Genomic DNA, 25559 nt, shown 5'->3' on the forward strand with positions numbered 1-25559 from the left:
ATATTCCTATGTGACCAGCTATACTTACCCAATGGACCTAATTTTGATAAATCCACATTTTTTTCCATATTTCGTCATCCTATTACAATCTAAAAATAGATGCTAGACATATAGCCTTAGAAAATTATTAATTCCATTCATCAAGAGGCAATAATATCCCAAATTTGCTGAATTTTCCAGAGGAAAATCTAAACCAGAAGTTCTTAGTGTGGAACTTGTGAAGTTGTTTTCAATATTTTTATAACTGTATTTTCAGTATTATTTTCCTTTGCATTTTTATGTACTTTATGAATCCAAAAATATTCTGAGCAGTCCGGTGATTTCACCAGACTTCCAAGAGTCTATGATACAAAGCTGAACTAAATAACCTAAAATAAATCAATTGAAAAATATATATATGCATGCATGTATATATTTCATATACATATATATAAAAACACACAAAAATACACACACACACACACATATATATATGTGTGTGTGTGTGTTAAAAAGGCAATATACCCAATGAGTGTTAAGGGACATAAATAATGCTTATCTTAGTTCTGACATAAATTTTGTCATCTTAGAAAACTTGTTTAGAGTCTTCCATTTTTCCTCACTTTTAAGTATTAAAAGTTATCTGGCCCATGTTCCCCAATCAGAAAGACACTTAAATCAACATTAAATGTCCCAGGCCCTAGGTATGTGCAAGGCTGCTGAGGAACTCCAAAGGAAGTACCAAAGATAAATGCAACATATCAACTTTTTACATGATTCGGACTGTTAAGTTCTGAATTCAAGCAGAGAAATGCTATAATCTTACTTAGATAATTTGTGATGTCATTCAAAAATTTATCCTTTACATAAAGATCAGACATAATTGCCTATCAGTTTCTTAATTCCCAATAAATACCAGAACACATCAGAATGTAGAATATAATTTACTCAGGCGCTGAGAATTATACAGTGATCTTTAGAAACCACTCACCTTCAAATGACTACACTCTACGTTACATAGAGAACACATATGCGGAAATATTCTTGGAGATGCAGCATAATAATCATTCATCATAGAAGGAGTTGGGAGCCTCTTCATCTTCTGGGCACCTGCCTGTGAAAACTTGGGCAGCCAAGATGCTTTTACAATTCCAAATGGAGACTGAATAGGAGCATCAGGTTCTGATGAGTAATTTTTTTTCCCACCTCCAGACCCAATATGCATGTTAGATGAATTAATCACAGGTTCATGCGAAATCCTCTCCTGTTGGCTTACAGGTGTAATTAAGTCAGCTGAAAAGGTCTGCTGGCTCATAGGAGGTGGAATCAGAGATTGGCTCATTGAAGAAATCAGGGACTGGCTCATTGCTTGACTAATAGATTGGCTCACAGAGTTCACTGGTTCAAGGACTGACTGTCCTGTCATGTTTAAATTTGACATCTTGTTTGCACTATCAACTGGGAAAAATGACTGATTACTGGAGGATTCACTCTGGAAACCCATCTGTCTGATCAAATCTTCAACTGGAAACATGGTATTACATATCACATTTGGAGCAGAAATATTCTGCTGGGACTGAAATTCACCCTTATTTTCTTCTGTTGGTTCTTCAGGGTCATAAATTCGTACTTCCAATGGGTCTTCCGTGTAACCATATTTACTGGCATGTCCATAATCAATCACATTACTTGAAACTGTCTCACCACCAAGGGTTTCTTTACCACTTCTCTGAGAAGGTAAATTAGGTAACCAGCGCCCCATTTTACGCATTCTTATATCCCTCAGTATTAATGGCATGTTTTCTGGGGTTAGCTGTTCATCTGGATATCGACTGAGTTCCTCAAGGTCTTCATTGGATAATCCAAAACTTGCTAAAATACTTGATGCACTTTCCTTTGTGTATCGACTATGTACTTTCGGACTCTGGTCTGTAATGTGTGTTGCAGAACCACGTTTCAGCCCTGTTGTTCCAGATGGACGAGGACTATCATCCCACTGACCAACATGAGGCTTTCCCTTCTTTTGTTGGGCTTCATGAAAATCCATTTTTTCTTTGGCCAATCTTGGGTCAGTCCGGTGCTGCATCATTTGAACATTTGTCCTATGGGGGCCCATGCTCTGGTAAGACTCATGGCCCCCAAATCTTTGTGCAATTCCATGGGGTCTTCCTGATGGATGCAATCTTGGGATACCCATTGTTTCAGTTCTCATATATCCTCCATGAGGCTTCATCCCAGAAGGGTTGGGTGCTTGTGGCCTTTGACCTGGAAAGTGTCCTCGAGGATTAAACCTGGGTCTCGACATGGCTATTTTCAAGAATGACTGATTTAATAAAGAATAAGGTGATGCTGAACCATGTGAAGCAACTGCATTCAGCTGTTGTAGAGCCAACTGTGTCTTAATCTGAGCAAACTGCAAAGGAGATGGGCCCAACAGAAGTGGGTTTGCAATGCCCAGGTTCAAGGAATTCACAAGTGGTGCGAAATTTTCCAAGAATAACACAAAGCTGAAAGTTAAAACACAAATATTAGATCATTTTAACTCAAACTATTTATGAAGTGGATTCTATAGCCAGTGAAAAACATTATGAAATTTTAAATCATGAAATCAAGCTAAATTTCAAATGCTTTTAGAAGCTTCAGGAAAATTTAAAAATCACAATAATCCCAGTGTATTTTCTTTCTTGTTCTTAAAAACAGAAATACTCTGACACAGCGGTAATTGGACATTCTCCTATCTTCTCCAGGAGTAACAAGAGCTGTCCGAGGTGCTGGGCAATGACTTCCAAAAACTGTTTAGTTTTTTTCCCCCAAAAAATGATTTTGGGGTTTATTTCAGGTTACTGTAATGTTACAAAAATAGATAGGCAATATTCCAAATTGAACATATCAAAAAAAAAAAAACACAACAACAACAAAACTCCAACACAATTGATTATCTTATCCTCCTGAATACATTTCTCTATGAGGCACTAATCATTTAATCAAACTCAAAACTCAAAATTTTTAAGGCCTCCTTCCTCTCCTCCCATATCAACCAGTTAGTAAAACCTTTAGAATTTCCTCCCACAATCTCTTATATCCTTACTTCTATTGGTTACCCTGTTTCAGACCCTTCATTATGTTTCATCTGTGATACTGCCATCATTTCTTTTTGAAAAATAAAATAAATTTTTTATATTGCTTAAAAAATACATAGGCAAAAGTTGAATTAATGATAAACTAATAAAAAATTTAAATTTTCAATTGTAAGATAGCATGCCCAAACAGTAACACAGACGTATGACAAGCCATACTTTATAGAAGCAAGTAAAGGTTCATTAGTAAAGTGGCATCACAACAAGGATTTTCTTTTGACAATTTAAACTTAATGGGAGAAATTATTACACAATTATTTGGGCACCTATAATAATCAATTATGCATTGACAATGAATTCTAGGTTTAAATACTAAGGTTTTTTTTATCCTTTCCTAAGTTAGCACAACCTTCTTGAAGATTCTCCAAAGAGAGAAGACATAGATGATCAATAAGTGCATAACAACACTAGCAGTGCTACAAACATTCCCTGAAAATGTGTCCACTGGAAAGGTACTGCTGCCCCTCCTCCCCTCTCAAGAAGCTATTAGGCTTCAGAGCTTCTAGCAAACTATTCCTTATGCTTGACAACAGAGCATGGATGGCCAAGAACAAATGAAGTATCTGTGCTTGTCTTCTCCTCATGTGGCCTCTTCTATAACTTTACTGATCTCAATTTACCATCTTTTAGCTCATACTACACATTAACCCATACCTCCCCTATCTTTATGCTTGTTATCCTATAAATGAAGAATATTAAACTAGTTAATCCATTCTTCTACAATCTAATCTAAATATTGTCACCTAACTAATCTATTGATTGGTAAGTCAATTAACTAATCTATAATTATTCCTTCAAATCATCAGCCACTACCTATAAGACTCAAGTCCAAATTCTATATTTTGGGGTTTCTTTGCAAGGCACTGGAGTTAACTGACTTGCCCAAGATCACACAGCTAGGTAATAAATATGACAAAACCTCCAAATTCTTTAAGGGGTATTTCAAAGCCCTTGACAATCTCTCTACTACTTTAAACCTGATTGTTCATTTAATCCCTACTCAAATCCTAGACTGCAACCAGACTGGTTTATTACCAACCTTTGGCTCTAGTCACCTTGTACAGAACAAGCACAAATCAGTATGTTATTCTTGTCTTTTTTTTTTTTAAAGGCTAAAGCTTCAACATGCAGCCAAGAGATTCTGGGGTACAGAGAAGCTCTGAAATTACATACCACCTATTGGAAGGTAAGCTTTGAAATGAAATGAGATTTGTCATTTTAATCCACATAATCAGCAAAATGACAGGGTTCTGAAGACCTTCCTCTGTCCTCTCTAAGAAGAGAAGCAGGAACCTCATCCTGGGACTAACTATGGTGGATCTGAAAATGCCAAGCCCTAATACAGTTCTCTTGACATTCTCTGTCTCTCCAAGGAACAACAGTGGAGATTTCCTCCACTTTCCAAGCTCTGCTCCATGACAATTTTTCAGCATATTATGTTTTAGGTCCTTAGTTACAACCATACTTTGAACATCTTCTATTAGTTTTTTCCTATATTTCTACCTCTGGTCATGAATTTTCTTAAAAAGAAGTCTACTGGACTGAAACTACCCTAGTCGATAAACAAGCATTTATTTAGTTTTTCATTATATCTTGGCTTCCCGTAGGGTCTTTTTTTAAATTTTGGGGTTTTTGGCAAAGTATTGGGGTTAAGTGACTTGCCCAAGGTCATACAAATAGTAAGTTTTAAGTGTCTGAGGTCACATTTGTATTCAGGTCCTCCGGATGGCAGGCTGGTATGTTACCCATTGTGCCACCCTGCTGCCCCTTCCCATATACTCTCAATTGTCTGTCCAGCTCGCCACAGGTCATCTGTTTGTAGCCAAAATAGGACTGACCACGTGCAAGTGCTTAATACAAGCTTTTTTAAATGAAAGCAACAATCTTGGAGCTCAATATCTACTTTTAGTCTCCAGATAGGAAAAAATGGTCTTTATTATGATTCTCTCTATGGAACTAGATTTAGAGAGCGGTTCTCTTTTGGTCAATTGCAAACAAAGTCGATGACTGACCAAGTATCTTCACAAATTAGAAAATATGTTTATATTCAAACAATAGTATTTTATTTGAATTTTGTATACTTAATGATCATTTGAAAACCTTTTCCCATTGATTTTAAATTGGACAGCCTCCTCTCACACCAACCTCCAGCCACTACTTTTCTTTCATCCTTTTTCCTTTCTTGCTTACACACCCTTCTTTAGCTCTAAGCTCCCCTTCTCAGGCTACAAAGTAATGGCCCTAAATACCAAATGAACAATAAAATTTCCAAGTTTCATCTCAGTTATTTCAGAATATGTGAAAAGAATTCTCTTACAAATTGGTTGAAATGTACTGCCTCAAAACAAAATGAAATTTAAGGATTTAGAATCTCCCCTAAAAGTTCCCCTTTTTCATTTTTCTTGGGCACGGTGATTTGCAAATCTTTTTTCTCTAATTTAAATAAGTTTGCTTCATTTTCCTGAAGCAGACACAGTTCAATAACAATTCTTATGATTAACATCAAAGTATGGATAGGACAGGGACCTGTGATCATTGGTCTAGAGAACCTCCTCTACCAAGTCCAAGTGACATCTTCTCTGTTTGTTAGTATTAATTTTACTGAGATCCCTGAGAACACTCTTGATTAACTTGCCCAGAACCACAGGACCAAGAAGTGTTGAAGATGGAACATAAAAATATCCTTTGCCAGAGATAATATAATAATATCAAACTTTAAGATAAAAGTCTGTTCAAAGTGAAACAAAAGGCAACTTCAACTATGAAACTAACTTTGATTTCAATTGTCTTGGAATCTGAAGGGATTAGCTTCAGCTCCAACCAAACATGAAGCTAAATAGTTATAGTGTGCAGAGCAAAGAACTACACAAGGAAATTATAAAGTTTTAAATAACAGATGATCCCTGTCCTCATAAAAGTTTCACCATCTATTTGAGGGATTAGATATCCAAACAGATAACACACTTAATATAAAAGTATACCAAAACGACAAAAGAAGCATTATCTGTAGCCTGAGAAAGAGCAGAAAAGGCTGATGCAGCATTTCAGTGGGGGTTGACAGGATGGAGAATCCCTTTTTAGCCTTCTGTCAACCCATAATCAGAACCAATGAATTACAACACACATCAAAACGAGGAACCCAAACTCCCAAATTTAGCAGAGTAACAAGTAAAAGGACGAACTCTGAGACAAAACGTTAACCTTCTTTAAACAACTTTGACATATGGTTTTCATTGATCTCCATGTCTTTATACATAGTGTTGATATGGTCTTAGCTCTGTATTTCCAAAATTCACTCAAGTAGGTTAAAATCTCATCTCTCAGGTTCTTCAACTATTTTATGTTCAACTATCAATCAACCAATAAGCATTTTGCAAGCACTACTGTATTTCAAGACATTGTGATAACCATGTTTTCTCTTTGTATATTTCATATTATGTCTGGTTTTTATTTCTTCACTCATTTAAGTGAAGAATTGATAAGAGAACCTAAATGCTAATTCAGTTTGTTTTAAATAATACACATCTGTATCCACCTTGTTGAAGTTACTTATTGAAAAGAAATACAAAATTTAAAAAAAGCAATAGCTTCTATGAATCAAACAGAAATGATACTTAGCATTTACATAGTTTTTTGACAATTTTGACAGGAATTTGTTTTCTCTCATTGGGTTCTCACAACCACCCTAATAAAAGTGCTATTATTACTTTCACAAATGAGGCAACTGAGGCTAGAAGAGGTTATGTGACTTGTCAAGTTGTACAACCATTAAGGGTATGAGGCATACCTGACTTCAAGTCTAATAAAAACCACCAGCCATACCAATGGTGTCAAACTCAAATAGAAAGAGAGGCCACTAATCTGCACATAAGAATTCCTGCAAGCTGGGCTGAACTTTCACATGTAATTTTTTTTTGTAATTTTATTCATTTTGTCAAATATTTCCCAATTACATTTTCATCTGGTTCAGGCTGCAGATGGCATGTGGGCCACGTGTCTGACATTTCTATGCCGTACCACCTAAAATTATAAGCCATTGGGGTACCTAGGTGATGTGGCTGATACAACATTGGCCCTGGAGTCAGGAGTACCTGAGTTCAAATTCGACCTAAGACACTTAATAATTACCTAGCTGTGTGGCCTTAGGCAAGCCACTGCCAGTTTTTTAAAAATGATGTTTTTAAAGTTGGTTTCTATTAAAAAAAAAAACTAGGGAGAGGGGAGGGTGTTCCAAACTATAATATAAATCTATAATAATTAGAAAAAAGCAAAGAACTCCAGAAGGATGACATCTTGTATATTTTATGAATGCAACATCACACAACTTGGGTAATCAATCACCAAGGTAAATTCTGTCATTTATATTCCATACTTCAGATAATGAGCAGTTTTGTGGAAATTATTCAAGAATGAGACTCAAAACCACAGGAATTTTCTGGAGAGCTGAGGGCTAAATGCTTTTTACAAGCTTTTTTTTTTTTTTTAACAAATGCTTTCTTTTGTCTATATTTTAGCAGAAATGTTCTGAAAACCTAGTCCTTACACAATACTCTCCCCTATGGAAATCTATTTAGTTCAGTCAGACTTTCTATTCACTAATCATCAAATAGTCACAATAACAAATACACTTCTGTTCCTTTGCCTTCAAGGTTATTAAATCCTCATCCTCCTTTTTAATCTTTCTTCAGCTGCTGAAGTGATCATGATCACCTCTTCTGACACAATTCACTTTTCTCTAAGGCTTCAGGACATTTTTTTCTCCTGGTTTTCCTACCTATCTGACCATTCCTCAATCTCCTAGGTGGAATCTTCATCCAGGTCACATCTGCTAATTTACAAAATCACATGGTGATCCCATTAGAACCCACGGATTCAATTATCCTCTCTATACTGTTCATTCTCTGATCTTATTTGTCCAACCCTAACTTCTCTCTTAACCAAGTTCCTAATTCCAAGTGCCTCCTGGACATCTCAAATGGAATGTCCTGTAAATATTTTAACAGGTCCAAAACTCAAATCTTGACCTTTCCCCTCCAAAAACCTTCCTCCTTCCTAACATCTCTATTACCATTGGGGGCATCACCACCCTCCCTGTTGCCCAGACTTCCAAGCTGTATCTTATATTTTACTCATTTTACCTCCCTCACATACAATCTGTTGCCAAGTTCTGTCAAATTTAACCTTTAGAAAATCATCCCCTCTTGCCTGACACTGCCAACACCCTGGTTCAGGCCCTCATCACTCCACACCTAGAATATTGTTAAAGCCTGAGTTCATTTCTTTCCCTCAAGCCCCTCTCGATCTAGTCCATCCCACATTTAGGTTTCAAAGTGATCTTCCTGAAGCACAAATCTGACCATATCACACCCCGCCCCCAAAATATAATCTAGTGCTTCCCTAAAGAAAATCCTTTGTTTGCTACTCCAACTCTACATAACCTGCTCCCTACCTTTCCAGTCTTCTTATACTGTACACACCCCCAAATACCCATACTGTGACACTGGTCTCCTGGCTGCTCCTTCAATTCAACACTCTATCTTCTGGTTGTCACCTCTGCCTAGAATTGTCTCTCCTTTCCATCCCTAGACTTTCTTCAACCTCTAGGTACAATTCTACTTTGTCCAGAGGCATTTCCTTATCGGTAATTTTTCTTTATCATCTCCCATTTGTGCTATATAGTTTGTTTGTACCTGTGTGTGAATGTGTGAATGTTGTCTCTCCTATTAGTCTGGGAGTGCCTCTTTTTTGCCTTTGTCTCCCAAGTGCCTCACATACAGGAGGCACCTAATAAATGGTTAATGACTTAATATTAAGACTCAAAAGAGTTCTCTGTAAAAAAGGTCTTGAGAGTCCAAAAAGACAGAAAACTTCCAAGAAATCAGCTAAGACTCTCCAGGTTAAATCAAACCAAACTGTCAAACTGCTATCATAGGAAAGTCCCAATTCCATTTCAGAACAGTGAGGTTTCCTTGAGCCCCTTCAAGCTTAAAGGAAAAGGGAAGGGAATGAAGATTTATGCACACTGATATCAAGGGTTATATAAAAACAATAGATACTTAAGAGTCAATTGCTTCCAGTGACTTCTGAATTTAGGAAAACAGGAGGGGCCTCCACTAGAATTCACCACCATTCTTAAATCTGGAGTTTACATAGTGTTTAAGGACTGCTCCTAATACCCTCCCCTAAGGCTTAAAGGCTCCCAGCTGTCTAAAACAAGAGTAGACTGTCAGAAGGTTGAAGTTAGATAACTAACAGAACACTCTTGGAAACGGAGAGCAGTTTCTACTCTTGACCTAAGACTCTTGAACTAACATGGTAAATTAACTACACATCATTTCATCACATTTCACAACCTGCACCCCAACACTATGATCAATGCAAAGTTTTAGTCGTGGTTAAATTTTACATTAGATCTGAAATCTTATATGAACTAAAAATAATTATATTCAGCAGTATTTACCATGAAAATGTTTACTAGGAACCAGCATTTAATCCCTTAAGATTTGAAGGTTCTTCATTCATTTGATTGTTCCAATAATTCTGCAAGGTGGACTTATCCCTGCTTTATAGAAGAGAACTCTGAGGCTAGATAGCTTAGGTGACTTGCCCAGAGTCACAGAGCTACTAAGTGTCTGAAGCAGGATTCACTGTTCTTGATGCTCTCTCTATTCTGCACTCTATTCACTCTACCACCTTGCTCCAAAATTCTGATTCTTCATTTATCCATGGGTATTCCACACTGAAAATGTATGTCCATGGTCAAACTGGTCAGAGACATGCTTGTTCAATACAGATTTTTAGATGACAGGAGAAGTCATGTAGCATAGGGCAATATGCTGGATGATCTTAAGAATCAGAAGAAATGGATTGAGTCCCACCTCAGACACATGGTCAGGCCAATTCTGAGGTTGGATTTGAACTCAGGTTCTCCCCTTCAGGGCCAGGACTCTACCCACTGAGCATCTAACTAGCCAACTTATTGCACTCACTAGTTGTGTGATCTAGGGCAAGTCACTTAACCTATCACCAGTTGTCGTGATCCATATCTAGCCACTGGACTCAGCTATGGAGGAAAGTGAGGATGGGGACTAAGCACAGCCCCCCCACTTCAATCCTAATTCATGTATCTGTCATGACATCACCTCCCTGATATCAGGGTCTTCTTTGAGACTAAAGGACAAACATCATCATCATCATCATCATCAGGCAAAACACTTGATTTTTATAGCCTCTAATTTTTTAACTCTTAACTTTCACAACTACTTCAGAGTGGTAATTAAATTGCTTTATAAACCTTAAATCATTACATAAATGTGAATTATTATAAAGCTTTAGTACCCCCCGCTCCTCAATAAAAAATAATCATGAATCCATCAACCTTCAACAGTGGCTTCAGAAGTTTTATTAGGAAATGGAGCTCCAGTGGCAAGCACAAAGTCTTTCTGGGCTTAAAAAAGGATCCTTTTTTGGGGGCCAATACCACAGGCGATTAAGAACTTCCTGTTATGCCATTCCAGGCCTTGAGGAAGAAATACATTTGATCTTCTGTTTATCAGTAAACCGAACTCAGGCAATTCAATTAGTAACAGCCCATATTCCATAATGGTAGAGAAAATGTTCTGAGACCCAATTCCCATCACAACAACCTCAAAAGAAGTCAGTTTTATTCCTTCTCCTTCAAAGTTCAACAAGAGACCTAGGGTTAACCTATGGTTATCTAGAAGCTGCCCCATTCCAGAGATCTTAACTTAGAAAATTGTACTTTGTACTACAATTCTTAAACTAATGGGTTGTTAACTAAGGGATGACTAGTTTCCTCATTAGGAACCAGGATGAGGGTCAAAACTGTATCTAGCAAAATTGTGATGCTTTACAATATCAGTCCATCAAAAAATATGGTGTGCGATACAAACCAATCAGTGTAATATCACAACATGCCAATGAAAAACTTTTTAAGAAACCAAAAAAGAACCAAACCTTGGTTGGCAAAATTCTGTACAGTTTCTCCCACATTTTAACACTTAGTTTAAGAAAAACTACTCTCCTTATTCCAAGACTACTCTGAGGTATGATAGGTGGAAAATGCTAACAGCCCTGGCCCTGAAGAGTAGTTCCCAAAATACACCTTTTAAAGCATTGGTTGTGTTTAGGGTGCTGCAAAGCTTAATGATGAGTAACACATGACAGAAAATAAAGAGAAGTCTACTTCTAGAAACTTGGTTATATATTAAAAAGCATTGAGAAAAAAATGTTCAGTGACTAAAACAGAAGAGCTCCACAATACAGTCTCTATTTCTGGACTGTAGTGAAGAGGGGTAAGATCCTGGAAGAAGGGAGACAGGTTTTGGCATAAAGATCTCAGGAAGCAATTTGGTCTACTCAAATTTCACCCCAATTTCCCAGATCAAAAACAAAAATCAGATAAAGGTTCAGTGACCCCTAGGGAGTGCAGGCTCCCAAGAGGAGGATGCTGCAAAAGTAAACAGAAGCAGGAAGAATAAAAACCCAATAAGTCTTGAAGTTCCCTGCCCGTAAAATTACTTCCTCAAAAACTACCATCTGATAGCAAGGAGTATATAGCTATAAGCTCTCTGACAGGGGTTCTTAACTGGCTAATCACAGGCCACCTCCCCAGGGCTCCTGAATTTTTAAAAATATCTTAATAATTGCTTTCAGTAGTTATTGGCTTCCTTAGTAATATGTCCTATATGCATTTAAAAACATTATTCCAGAATTGTCAAAAGGGTTTATGTCACAAAAACCAGTTAAGAACCCCTGAACTGAAGCATTATAAAAGACATTTTTCCTACTCCAACTCAGCTTGCCTGTGTATTATGCAAAATCTAAAACTCATCTTACATTCTTTCCAAATTTGTTCATAGAGATCCATTATTAAATAATTCAATTAAGTCATACCAGTGCTTATATGCCAAGACAATTTTAAAACAATTTTGAAAGAAATAAAAAACCCACACACTTAGGATATTTCTTGTATGAAGCTACATCAATCCAACAAAATTCCTAATCAACATGTGAATATTTCCCAAATTTATATTCTCACCTAAATGCCATAGGTTACAATTTTTTATAAATTTTTTTATTGAAAGCAATGGGGTTAAAGGTCTCACAGCTAGGCAATTATTTAAGTGTCTGAGGCCAGCTTTGAACTCAGATTCTCCTGATTCCGGAGCTGGTGCTCTATCCACTGCACCACCTAGCTGCTCCCATAGGTTACAATTTGTAAAGATAACATGTATTTACCTAAAAAAAAAAAAAAAGCAAGTTGTCAAGAGGAGTCAGAAAAGCAAAACTGATAAGGAGATCTTCCCAAATTTCAAAACATTCTCCAATTAAGAAATGAAGATAATTGATTTATATGGCACTTTAAAATTCTGTAAAATGATTGACACTGTTGCCTTATTTTGAGGTTTACAACTACCTCTTTCAACATGGACACTAGAACTTTTACCCCTAACTTTATAAAAGAGAATGAAATTGCAAGTCAAGAGAGGTTTAAGCTTATTCACAAGTCATAGAGCAACAGGCAAGATGAGTCCCCAGTTTCCTTAAGCCAAATTCAGCACTATATTCCAAAGTGTTGCCTCCCTGCTTATTGAAAGGGGGGGGGGAAGACAGATAAGCAAGACAAAATAGGAAGTCTAGAAGAAAAGAAAATGTGTGAAAGATCAAAATCCATTCATTAAAAGCATGAAAAAATTAAATAGATAAAAGCTACACTGAGCATAGGAATTAGCAAATGAAAGGATCTGAGAAACAGATCATTAAGTCCAACTGCCTGATTTTACAAATGAGGAAAACTGAGGTCTAAGAGCAAGTTATTTTCCCCAAGTTATGTAATGAAGCAGTAGCAAGAAAAGTTTTTTCAAATTAAACAATTTTATTAAACAAAAGATATAATGCTACAGAAAATAACATATCCAAAATAAAGAAATGGACTGGGAAAACTTATGGGAAACTGATTCCATTAACAAAAACCTGACATTTAGGAATTTAAAAATATATAAACAAGGAAATGAGCTGTAGACACTTGAATAACAAATTAAGACTTTGATTTGGCAAAAATACTAATTAAATATAGATGTGTGTGTGTATATATACATACACACACTCTCAATATTGGGAAGGGATAATTAGACCCCATTTTATAGATCAAGAAACTAAAACTCAAAGAGGCAAATGACTGAAAAAACTATGAAATATCAGAGGCAGTATTTGGAACCTAATTTTCTTCTATCTTATTTTTGACACCTAAATTAATGTTACTGGTCTTACTTTATACAAAACTTTTGACCAGATGTGAGCATTATCTATCAATCACAAAATATTTCTTAATGACCTGGGTGAGACTGAAGGTTGTCAAAATCTTCACATATAAGGGGCAGCTAGGTGGCACAGTGGATAAAGCACCGGCCTTGGAGTCAGGAGTACCTGGGTTCAAATCCAGTCTCAGACACTTAATAATTACCTAGCCCTGTGGACTTGGGCAAGCCACTTAAACCCCATTTGCCTTTCAAAAAATCCTAAAAAATAAATAAAAATTAAAAAAAAATCTTCACATATGTTATTAAAAAGGACATAAAAAGACAAAGCTATTTTACTGAAATAGAGAAAAACTACAAACTACCTATGTGTACATAACATTCCAAACCTGCTTTTGGGGTTTTCATTCACTTCATAAATTTATTCAGATGAACTGATATTCAATGAACATTCTATAATCTCCAAAATTAATTTGGGGAAATTATCACATGAAGTTTTAGATAATCCTTTTAGGGGTGTTGATGAACTATAACTCAAAATGTTTAAGTATAATGAAAACTATAATTTAGCTTACTTGAATGACATTTTTAAAAGAAGGAAAAAGGAGCTCTTTGCTCTGTGATCCAAGACTAGGTACCCCTTAGCATTAGCAATAGGTACTAAAATGCAAACCTTTAGCTCTATTATATGGGCTGGGGTGGGGGGCCCATTTCTAACACATCTCTATACTGGGTCCTCTTTCTCTCACTATCATAGTTTAGTTGTGATCTCAGCACTCCTAGATTTGTGCTAATGATGCTTAGATCTCTTTGACCTTTTTCCTAACCTTCAAATTCACATCTGTCTCTTGGATATCTCAAATCTGATATCCTGCAGACATTTTAAACTCCAGATGTCCTCCCTCTTCTTTGACAGCATCATCACTCTGGTACTTGGTCTACCACCTCACACCTGGACTACTGCCACAGTCTGCTGGTGGGTTGGCCTGCCTCAAATCTCTTCCCTCCTCAGTCTATCCTCCACTGTTGTCAAATTAATCTTCCTAAACCACAAATTAAGACCATGTCAGTAAACTCCAATAGCTCCCTATCACCTCTGAGATTAAATATAAAATCATCTGTTTAGAATGCTCCCTTTCCAGTCTTCTTATAGCTCAACACACTGCTTCCCCCATGGTGTCCAGTGATTCAACTCTATCCTTCAATCACACACTCCCAAATCCCAGCTGGCCACCACCACCAACCCCCCGGCCTGGAATTGTCTCCCTTCCTCTCTGCCTAACTTCCTTCAAATCCCAGTTAAAATCCCCCCTTAATCTAAAAGAAGCCTTTCTCGATCTCACTGATGCTAGCACCTTCTCAGTTATTATCTCCAGTTTATCATCTTTCTCTGGGCTTAATTGTTCTCGTGTTCTCTGCTCCATTAGCCTGACAGCAGAAACTGTTTGTGGCCCTGCTTTGGTAACCCCAGAACTTAGCCCCATGCACTTACTGACACTGGGATCTTCGATGCAGTAAAACGCTAATGAAATACTGGATTGAGTAGAATGTGATGAAGGAATTGAGAGTTATGTACTAAGAGAGGATGCAGATGAGAAGGGTTCAAAGAATTCAGAAAGGCAAGAGTCAAGTATCCAAACAAATGGATCATCATCATGAATGTTGGGCTGCTCTGGCTCTTAAAGGGATCTCAAAAGTAGCCAACAGCATCCTAGACTCATGGTCCCAGGTGTGGCCAGGACCTGTTCTTCCCTCTTCTTCCAGTGGGGTTCAAAGGACTGAGGATTCAGGAGACCCTGACCCCACACAAAAGGTATTGGGACTCTTCTCAGCCTCAGGTTCCTCATCTGTAAAAGGGGAATAATGCCCGCACCATCCATTCTGAAGCAATTCATAAGGGGACGTGACAGCACAACCAATATCAGTGTCAAGAGCTCTTACTCTCTCCATTTTACAGATGAGAAAAATGAGGTGCAAGGACACTGGGGAACATCTTCAAAGAGAACTTGGCCAGACATTCTGAGTCCAAGGCTCTTTAGACTTTCATAAAATCCCTTTCAGTTTGGGGGTCTCTCAACTGCTATCCCATAGACTCAGAAAACTGTTAAAATATGATAAGACTTGCAAGCTATGTTTTATTTCTTGATAAAAATTGTAACTTTGACATGATTTAGAATTTTAGTCACTATGTCTTACTCAAAATGGAAATTTCAAGGAAAGCATAAACTACCAAGGTGACCCACATGGAGCTTACAATCCAGTAGGGAAATATAAGGGAACAGCTGTATTAAAAACAACCCAAGAAAATTCGATTCCATTTAACAAGCATTTATTAATCACATCAAGGGCAACAGTGAAGATATGAAGGACTTCAAGTAAAGAATGTCTTGGAAGGACCAAGTTTTATCCACACTGTTTTATGCACACTGTTTTATCCACAAGACAAAAAGAATAAAGTAAAGATAAAATGTTTACTTCCAAGTGAAATGAGACTGGTTGCCTCACTGAGCACCCCCAGGCCATCCAGCATGCCCGATATGTGTGCCAAGGTGTATGCAAGTTCTGGAGAAAAGACAATCATTGCTGAGAAGGGATCAGAGAAGACTGACTAAGGAAAATGGCGCCTAAGCAGGACTTTCAGGATGAAGAGTCAGATTTCTCTGGGCAAGTATAGCCAGAAAAGAGCTTTTGATAGAGTCCAAGATGAAGAAATGGGAATTCAAGTAGCACTTCTACCATGGACGGTCAATAGTGATACCAGACAAATGTGGGGAACTAAAGGAGCATGCTCAGAGGGGTGTAATCCAGCTAAGAGTTTACAGATTTGAACCATGAAGACTCTGAAAAGAGGATCATAAGGGACTTTGGCGGTCATCTAGCATAGACTCCTGCCTGGACAGATGAACAAGCAGTTAAGTAGCTTGCCCAAGGTCACGGGTCAGTTGTGAGTCTGTGCCAGCACCCAAGGCTAGCTCCTCTCATTCCCCGCCCCCACCCCACCCTGGACCAGCTGGAGTTGCCCAGGATTACACACAGGTGGTTCCTCTCAAAGCCGGCATACGCTGACCATCTTGTGAAGGGTCTGAGCACAGGCTCTGATCAGGGCTCACTAACATTGGTGGAGTACTAATGGAGGGGAAGGAAAGGCAGGTGGCTGAGATAGAAAAAGCAGTATTTGACAGATGAATGTGAAAAATGACCAAGCAAGACCCACCAAAGATAATCACTAGCATCGATTTCTAAGGCTCTTTATCAAAGACTTTATCAACATGACCTTCATTTCAGGGATGAAAAATCTAAGGCAGGCAGAGGTGAAGTGACTTGCCCAGAGTCACAAAGCGGGGAGTGTCTCAGGCAGAATTTGAACTTAGGTCTTCTAAGTTCATCTACTACCTAGCAGAAGGTTAACAAGCCCTGGTCACAAGTTAAGAGGCAGCATGGGGTCTAGAATGCTGGGCCTGGATGGGCAAGACCCGCATTCACATCTGGCCTCGGGCACTTAGAGAACTCCAGATAAGTCACCTAAGGTGCCTCGGTTCCCTCGGCTGTGTAAGGAGTCGGGAAGAGCCGGCACCCAGGCTGCAGGGAGTCTCTGCAAGCTCGCGGCACGGTGCCGCACGGGGGGCGCCTGTTAAAGTTGGGGTGTCTCCGGAGTTTTGTGATTTGGGGGAAGGGGAGAGGCAAGAGGTCTGAAACTCCCCGAAAAAGTCAGGGCTGCCAATAAAGATCTGAGAGCAACAGGCATGAAGATGTGAACACTTCAAGAAAATGAGGCCCAGGGGCATGGATGCCAAGCTCAGAACCTCTTCTCAGGGGCGGCTGGGCGGCACAGCGGACAGAGCCCCGGCCCTGGAGTCAGGAGGGCCTGGGTTCAAGTCCGGCCTCAGACACTTCACAATGACCCAGCCGTGTGGCCTTGGGCAAGTCACTCAACCCCATTTGCCTTGAAAGAAAACGAATGATCCGAGACTGGCGAGGGAAAGGGAGCATCAGCAGGTGAGGTGGCGCCGCGGCAGAGGTTCCGCGTGCTTGCACGGCCCCACGAGGGCCACGCGGAGGGGCGGCCGGCCCGGGTCTCCGCGCGTGCTCCGGGGGCTCCGGCCCGCCCGGGCCCTGCTCGCGGCGCTCGGCCCCGGGGGCTCCGGCAGGCCCGGGCCCTGCTCGCGGCGCTCGGCCCCGGGGGCTCCGGCCCGCCCGGGCCCTGCTCGCGGCGCTCGGCCCCGGGGGCTCCGGGGGCTCCGGCCCGGCCCGGGCCCTGCTCGCGGCGCTCGGCCCCGGGGGCTCCGGCCGGCCCGGGCCCTGCTCGCGGCGCTCGGCTCCGGGGCCCCTCCCCCGCGCCCCGGCCCGGCTCCGCCGTCCCCGCCCCCCTGCGGCGCACGCACGCCCGGCCGGCCCGGCGCCTCCTGCGCAGCCGCGGAGCGCCCCGGGGGAGGGGGGCCGGGCCGGCCGCAGGCCGAGGCTCGGGCGCGGGGGAGGGGCGCGCGGGGCCCTGGGCCGGCCGCGGCGGGGGGGGGGGGGGCTCCCTGCGGCCTCTGGGCCCCCCCCCGCGCCGCCGCCATCTTAGGCGCCGGCCTCCGCCGCCGCGACGCCGCACACAATAGCCGGCCCCGAGACCGAGCCGTCGGCGGCCGGCCGGGGCCCCTTGCCCGCGGGCGGCCCCCGCCCGCGCCCCGCCGCCTCCCGCCCGCTCCCGGCCCCGTGGAGCCCGTCCTACCTAGGCCGAGCAGACCGGCGGCCCCGGCCCCCTCGCCCCCGCGGCGCCTCCAACTCCCTCCGATGGGAGCCCCCGCCGCCGCTCCCGCTCCCGCGGCTGCCTCGCCGCGCATGCGCGCTCGCCGGCGCTGGGACTGCGCCGCCCTGCCCCCCCGGCCCTCCAGCCGCGGAGCGCCTGCGCACTGCCCCAATGCGCCAATGAGAAGCGAGCCCCAGGGGGGCGGGGACAAGGCGGCGTTCGGAGGCCCCGAGGGCCGGGCCCCGGCGGATCCCCGGAGGGAGGCCGCGGTGCGCATGCGCGCTGGCCCGCGCTCCGGGGGCCGCCCCCTCCCGGCCACGGGCGGCCGTTCCGGCGGCTTCCCCGGACGCGCACCTGCCGGGCCCCGCCCCGCCCCCGCCTCCCCACGGGCACAGGCCCCGGGGCGCTCGGGGCCGGCGGGTGGCCGGCGGCTCGGGGGCAGCGCCCGGGCGGCCCCAGGGCACCCCCAGCCCCGATTCAGTTTCCCAAGAACCACCACGATCCACGGGAACAGGGCGCCGCATCTCTCCCGCCCGCGGGCATTCCGCTCCGGGCGGGCCTGGGGACGCTCCCCGGACGGGCTCGTGTGTCCAGGCGGCGGCCGGACCCGCAAGCTCCTGCCCGCTGGCCGGCACTGGGACCGCAGAGGGGAAAGCCCGAGCTCGGATCCGGGGCAGGTGGGGACCAGTGATGACGCTGCTGGTATCCGAAGGAAGAAAAGATACCAAAAATGTGGACAAAATCTTGGACCTAATTAATACTAAAAAACAAAACAAAACTAGGAGACTCAGGAGCTCCTGCCCTGCACGGGCTCCCATCCCCGTGACACCCCTAGGGGAAGCCCGGGCGCCCTGCCCAGCACTGGGGGGAAGCGGCCCGGGCGCCCGGCTCTCCCGGGCGGCAGCCGAAGCCGTCCCGACCGAGTGCCAGCGACACACGAGGTGCCCCCGCGGCGCCGCTTGTCGGCTGGGGTCAAAGAACGTTACACTGGGTGGCTCGCAATGCCATCGTGTACCCTCTTGCCCACAAGATGTCTCCCCGTTACATCAGAAATCATTTCTTGAACTATTAATAGCAGAAATGAGTGTTTCATAATAAATAAAGGTAGAAAACATGATTTATGCTTTAAAAAAATGTTCACTTGGATGGAGGAGATCCAGCAAGAATTTCTGATTAAAGAGGGATTCCCTTTGAATAATGAGGGCCTCCTGATGTCCCAGTAAAGGATGACATCACACTGATTACATGAAACCTATAAGATCTAAAGGAATTGGGCCTAATCCTACATTTGGGGAAAGATCAAGTGGATAAAAAATGCCACTTGCAGAAATTTCCTTTTCAAAATTTTTTCTTACATTATTTCTCTATTATGAAATGAATAAAAGGTCCCAAAACAGGCCAATGGGATTTGACATCACAGAGCCTAGGTCTAGATGTGAAAAGGACCTCATCTGGGCTAACCTCCACAGTGAGAGGCTCACAGGGTGTGACTTGTCCATCCTCGGACGCTGTACCCTGTGGACTTCCACAAAGGACTAAGATCCAAGAAGCCTAAAAAGGGAGGGCAGGGCTCAAGCTGAAATAACATAGCCAGCCAGCCCTGGCTCATCGTGCAGAACTCAGGGCAGTCACCTCATCTGCACTCCGAAACCAAACTTTACTTTTTTAGGTTTTTTGCAAGGCAATGGAGTTAAGTGGTTTGCCCAAGGCCACACAGCTAGGTGATTATGAACTGTCTGAGGCTGGATTTGAACTCAGGTCCTCCTGATTCCAGGGTCACTGCTCTCTCTATCCACTGCACCACCTCTAGCCACCCCCCACCACCACCAAAAACAATCTTGAGATACCCAGAGTCACCAGGAGCAACGAAGATGGTTTAATGTATTTTTTCTCAATCAACATTACGGATGTATATGGTGAAGAGACAGAGCCCTTCCAGGCATGGCAATGCCAGAAGTCTGGAGGTGCCTTTGCAAACAGGAATCCTATCTATCCTCCTGACTCTCAATGAGCTCTGACTATTTGTGGAGCAGAGTGGCTGGTACCCACTGTTCTTATTCAGACACTTTAGTAAATACCTTTGTTAAGACTTAATGTTTTAAAAATGTGTCCTATCTCAGGGGCAGCAAGGTAGTACAGTGGCTAAAGCACTGGATCTATACTCTGTGAGTTCAAATCTTACATTTACTAGCTGGGTGACCATGGACAAGTCACTTAACCCCTGTGTACCTCAGTTTCCTCATTTGTAAAATTAACTGGAAAAGGCAAAGGCAAACCATTCCTGTATATCTATCAAGAAAACCCCCCAAAACTGGGGTCATGAAGAATTAGAGACAACTGAACAATGACACATTCTATCTCTAGTGTAAGAAGTGATTTTCTGGTAGTACAGGGTGGTATGAAAGCTAAGCTTTTAGTTATTCTTAATCAGAAAATTTTTTTTGTTGAAGGATTGGGTGGGGAGGACAAGGGGCATGGCTGTGGTGTTATTATTCCTATTTTATAGTTCCTTAGACAGGCAGAGCGAACTGCCCAGGATCTTCTTGATACCAGATCTAGCACTCTACCCCCTAAGCCACCTAGCTGCCTCTACATAAATTTGCTATAATGTTCTAATGACAAATAGAAAAGCTCACCCATCTAGAGTGATCATCATCAGGATGGGGTACATTTATGAAGATGCAAAGATTTAACAAATTACACACCAGCAGCTAGAAACAACTACATTAAGAAGCTAGTTAATAAAATTAGTTAAAACAAGTAACTAATAGGTGACACTGAAATGGACCTGTATTATTAGAAATTTGGATGTTGCCTCCAACAACGCTTATTGTAATTCATCTATGCTGAGCCATCCTGTATTCATCTGAATGCTAGGGGAAGGGAGGAAAGATGACCCAAATGTTGTCACATCACTCCCCCAGTCCCCACTCTGGGAGTCACTATAGTAACTAGTTCTCTTTCTCTAAGCAACTAAATATGTCTTAATTACTTCTTGTATTATTTCCATGACTACACAATTGGTTCAAGAGTTCTTTCCTGCTGCTTGCTCCCAAACAAAAATTTCTAGTAATAATTGTGGGAACACTGGAAGGAGAATTCTTTCAAAGACCTTTAGAGTGAGAATATGGAAATGGAAATCCCAGGTCTCCCAAAAGCAGGACCCCAACATAGACAAATGGGCCTCTTTGTTCATTTCTTCCAATTACTGGAGGAAGAAGATAGTGAAGAGGATAATTCCAGTTCCTTCCCAAATAAACTTTCTTTTGGCATAATGACTTGAGGAAATCCATTTGCAGAATTCTATGTATATGCACTTGTACCTGGGTTCAGAACCATGACATGTCCCCTCTGAGAGTACCATTGGGGCCAAAATGGAGTCATCCTCTACCCACCATGCCCTGCCCCACCCCCAGTTGCTTTTGTCTGGAGGGAAAATATTTCTGGTTTGGGTTTTATATGTATTTCAGTATAAACACAAATATTGTTTCCTCAAGATTTTCTAAGAATCTAATGCTAAAGAAGGTAAAGATACAATGCTCACCAATAAAACTGGTCATTGAGCACCTATTTGCAAAGAACTATAAAAAATATGACTCCAAAGAAATGCTCTGGGGTGGCTAGGTGGCACAGTGAATACAGCACCAGCCCTGGAGTCATGAGTACCCAAGTTCAAATGCAACCTTAGACACTTAATAATTACCTAGCTGTGTGACCTTGGGCAAGCCACTTAACCCCACTGCCTTGCAAAAACTAAAAAAAAAAAAAAAAAAAATGCTCCCTTCCCACAAGTCATTTATAACCTAAACAGAAACAGCACAAAGGAGACAAGTAAAAATAAAAAAAGCAGACGTGGCATTCAAAATTCCATTTTTAAAGTTTATGCCTTCTAAGTTGCTATATTTCAATGTGTATTTTTGGTCATTAAACCATGTATTTAGAATTATAGACTGAGAGATGGAAACTATCTAGGACACCATCTAGGACTGTCCTGTAGCCAGGCTCAGGGAGGACGGATGGTTCACCCCAACATGGCTTGAGCACCAGAGTCTGACCCTCCACTCCATGAGCATCTCACTATGAAATTACAAGACACCAGACCACCATGAGAAATCAGAAAGCCACCATGTCTGAACCCCAAGTTTTCCTTCTAACTCTTAGTGTCCCCTCCCCTCTGAGGACTCACAGAAAAGTCAAGATAAACTCTAATATTAGGAATGTTGGATATGCTCTTCCAAATCACATGAACAACAGCAGAGCAGACTGGACCTTTTCTCTGATCTCCATAACCTCTCAAACTTCCTCAAAGCAGAGATGATGTGCCAAAGACAAAACAACTTTATTTTGTTTTGTTTTTCTTCTTCTGGATGGGAATGGTATTGTCCACAGCCAGCAGGATCTTGACTGGTGAGCCATAGATTCTAAAGGTTGAGATGCCTTCAGATCCCCCAGCCCCCCAAGGAAACCAGGAGAAGGAGTCCAAAGAGAAAGGAAAATAAGGGGTTGGGGAGGAGAGACTCAAAGGACCAAAGAGACTTGGAAGAAGCAAAACAGAAACAGATCAATCAATGGGAAAACCACTAAGAGCAGAAGAAAATGTGACCTTCAGATCTAACAAGTGTAGCAAAACAATGGAGAGTGATCCAAATCCTCAGAGGATCCTGTGGAAGTGAGAACACAGAACCACAACTTACTGTTTCTTGTGGTTCAGAAGAGAAACAAGAATTAGGAGAGCAGAATTCACATCCTGAGTGGCAACAAAAATGAAGAGAATAGAAAAACATGAATCTGTAAAAGCAAACCCCTCCAAAGAGAGCAAAGAGAGAAAAGCAAATTGTGAGTGCAAATAAAGAGAAGCAAAACACAATCTAGAGGAAGAAAAGCAACAAACAAGAACATTCAAAGACGGCCTAGAACTTCTGAACATAGAAAATGAAATTTCAGTGAAAAGATTATCTCCAGAAAAACAAACAAACAAACAAACAAACAACTAGGTCTGAAAGCTCCAAGACACCAGGTGGTAACATTACACAAATTCTGCAAATCACCAGGGTAATAGACCTTCAAATACACAGGAAAGGACATAATTCAACATTACACCTACTAGAAAAAGAAGAAAGGAATGGAATGATGTGTCCAAAGAGGACTGGAGGTTAGGATGCAGCCCAGGGAGAGCTATCCTCCACAGAAGAGCCTAAACATACAGAACAAAAGATGAATAGTAAAAAAGTTAGAAGCACCTTGAGAAAGATGTAAACAATCTCAAACACCTGGAACAACTGAAAGGCTAGAGGAACTAACTGCAGACAGCCCCAGACACAGCACAAACACAAAGAGCAGGAAGAGTCTTCTTTCTAAAAGGACCCTAGGAGATAGAGGTAAAGGTGGGAATCTGTAAGAGACCCTAGGAGATAGAGGTGAAGGTGGGAATCTGGAAAAGGACATGGGCCACACATTCCCCTAGGGTGAATGACTCACTACAAAGAGGGAGAAAGGATGGAGTGATGTGCAAGGTCAAACCCAGGGCCAACCATGAGGGGCTAGCTTTCTGTGGTCTCATAAAGCAAAAAGCCTAGAGGGAAAGGGGAGGGAGATTAAAGAGGAGAAAAGGATGAAAGTCTTACTTGAGAAGAGGAGAGGTTCCAAGGATAGATGCTACTATGGGTGAAGGGAGGTAAAAGACAGTACACTGGATGAGTTTTTGGTACCTGAAAATTTTGCTTGTCCAGGAAGGGATTCAAGGACCACAAAGAAAAGATGCATATCCAAGTGAAGACTTAATAATGAAATCTTAGAGAATAAGGAGGATAAAGACAAATCATAGAAACAATAACTAGATAAAAGTAAATAATATTGAAACAGCATTCCAAAATTTCTGGGAGGACAGCTAAAGCAATCTTCAGGAGGAAAATCATGTTTCTACATCATACATTAAGAAAATATGAAAAAAAAAGCAACATAATGAACCAAATGTGCATATTTTTTTTTAAAACAGTCAAGGTTTAAGGGACTTGTTCAGGGTCATATAACTAGTGTCTTGAGATCACATTTGAACTAACATTCTCCTGATTGCAGGGCCAGTTGTTCTATCTACTGCACTACCTAGTTGCATTTTTGAAAAAAAAAAATCAACAAATAAACATAAAATAAGCACAAAATAGAAATATTAAAATTTAGAAGTAAAATTGATAAATTGGAAAAAAGCATATAAATAATAAAACTAAAAGGTGTTCTTTAAATTACTATTAAAATTGATACTCATAGTTAATCTGATTTTTTAAAAAGAGTGCAGAAAATCATATCCATACAGACCAAGATTCTATTTGTCAGATATATGGAAAGGGAAGAAATCTGTGACCAAGCAAGAAATAAGAGAACATTATAAATCACAAAATGGATGATTTTGACTATATGAAATTAAAAAGTTTTGGCACTAATAAAACCAATGCTGCCAAAATTAGAAGGAAAACAGAAAGCTGGGAAGCAATTTTTAGGGGTTCTGATGAAGGTCTTATTTCTAAAATATATAGAGAATTGCATCAAATTTATAAAGCCACAAATAATTTCCCAATTGATAAATGGTCAAAGGATATGAACAGGCAGTTTTCAAATGAAGAAATTAAGCTATATATATATAATCATACAAAAAAATGCTCCAAATCATTATTGATTAGAGAAATACAAATTAAAACAACAATGAGGTAACATCTCATACCTATCAGATTGGCCAATATGACAAAAAGGGAAAATGATCAATGTTGGAGATGTGAGAGGACTGGGACTTTGATGCATTGCTGATGGAGTTGTGAAGTGATTCAACCATTCTGGAGAGAAATATGGAATTATGCCCAAAGAGCAATAAAACTGATTGTACCCTTCCCTTTGACTCAACAATTACAATTCTAGGTCTATATCCAGAAGAATTTATAGAAAAAGGGAAAAGGCCAACAAGTTCCAAAATATTCATAGCAACTCTTTTTGTAGTGGCAAAGAATTGGAAATTGAAGGGATATCCATCAACTGGAGAATGGTTGAACAAGATATGGTCATGAATACTATGGAATATTATTGTTCTATAAGAAACCATGAATGGTTGGACTCCAAAGAAGCATGGAATGAGTTACGGGATCTGATGCTGAGTGAAGGGAGTAGAACCAAGAAAACAACATACACATCAACAACATTGTGAGATGATCAACCCTGATGGAAGCAGCTCCTCTCAGCAGTTCAGAGAGCTAGGACAACTGTTAGACTGGCTATGGACTATGTTATCCCCATCCAGAGAAAGAAAAACTAAACAAAAAAACCCCTTCAGAATCTAATGAACATGACATTCATTTTTTAAAAAAAATATCTCTTATGAATTTCTTTCCCTTAATCCTAATCCCTCATACCGAAAATGACTAATCTGTAAACATATTTAACACAAAT

At 41.2% G+C, this 25559-nt stretch overlaps 1 protein-coding gene across 7 annotated transcripts in view; it reads right to left on the reverse strand.

Moving 5' to 3' along the window:
- Positions 1–25559, reverse strand: part of ZNF638 (zinc finger protein 638) — a 146688-nt gene that overhangs the window by 64826 nt on the left and 56303 nt on the right. For 4 of the 7 annotated variants that reach the window (XM_074195913.1, XM_074195911.1, XM_074195915.1 and 1 more), the window contains exon 1: positions 971–2375. In XM_074195913.1, coding sequence (XP_074052014.1) covers positions 971–2284 — 1314 coding nt within the window. In that variant the 5' untranslated portion in view covers positions 2285–2375. Of the gene's footprint in view, positions 1–970; positions 2487–18110; positions 18184–25559 lie in introns of those variants that run through there. The other 3 variants (XM_074195917.1, XM_074195916.1, XM_074195914.1) reach the window with 2 other exon arrangements.

Source organism: Macrotis lagotis, chromosome 1 (assembly GCF_037893015.1).
Source record: "Macrotis lagotis isolate mMagLag1 chromosome 1, bilby.v1.9.chrom.fasta, whole genome shotgun sequence".
NCBI lineage: Eukaryota > Metazoa > Chordata > Mammalia > Peramelemorphia > Peramelidae > Macrotis > Macrotis lagotis.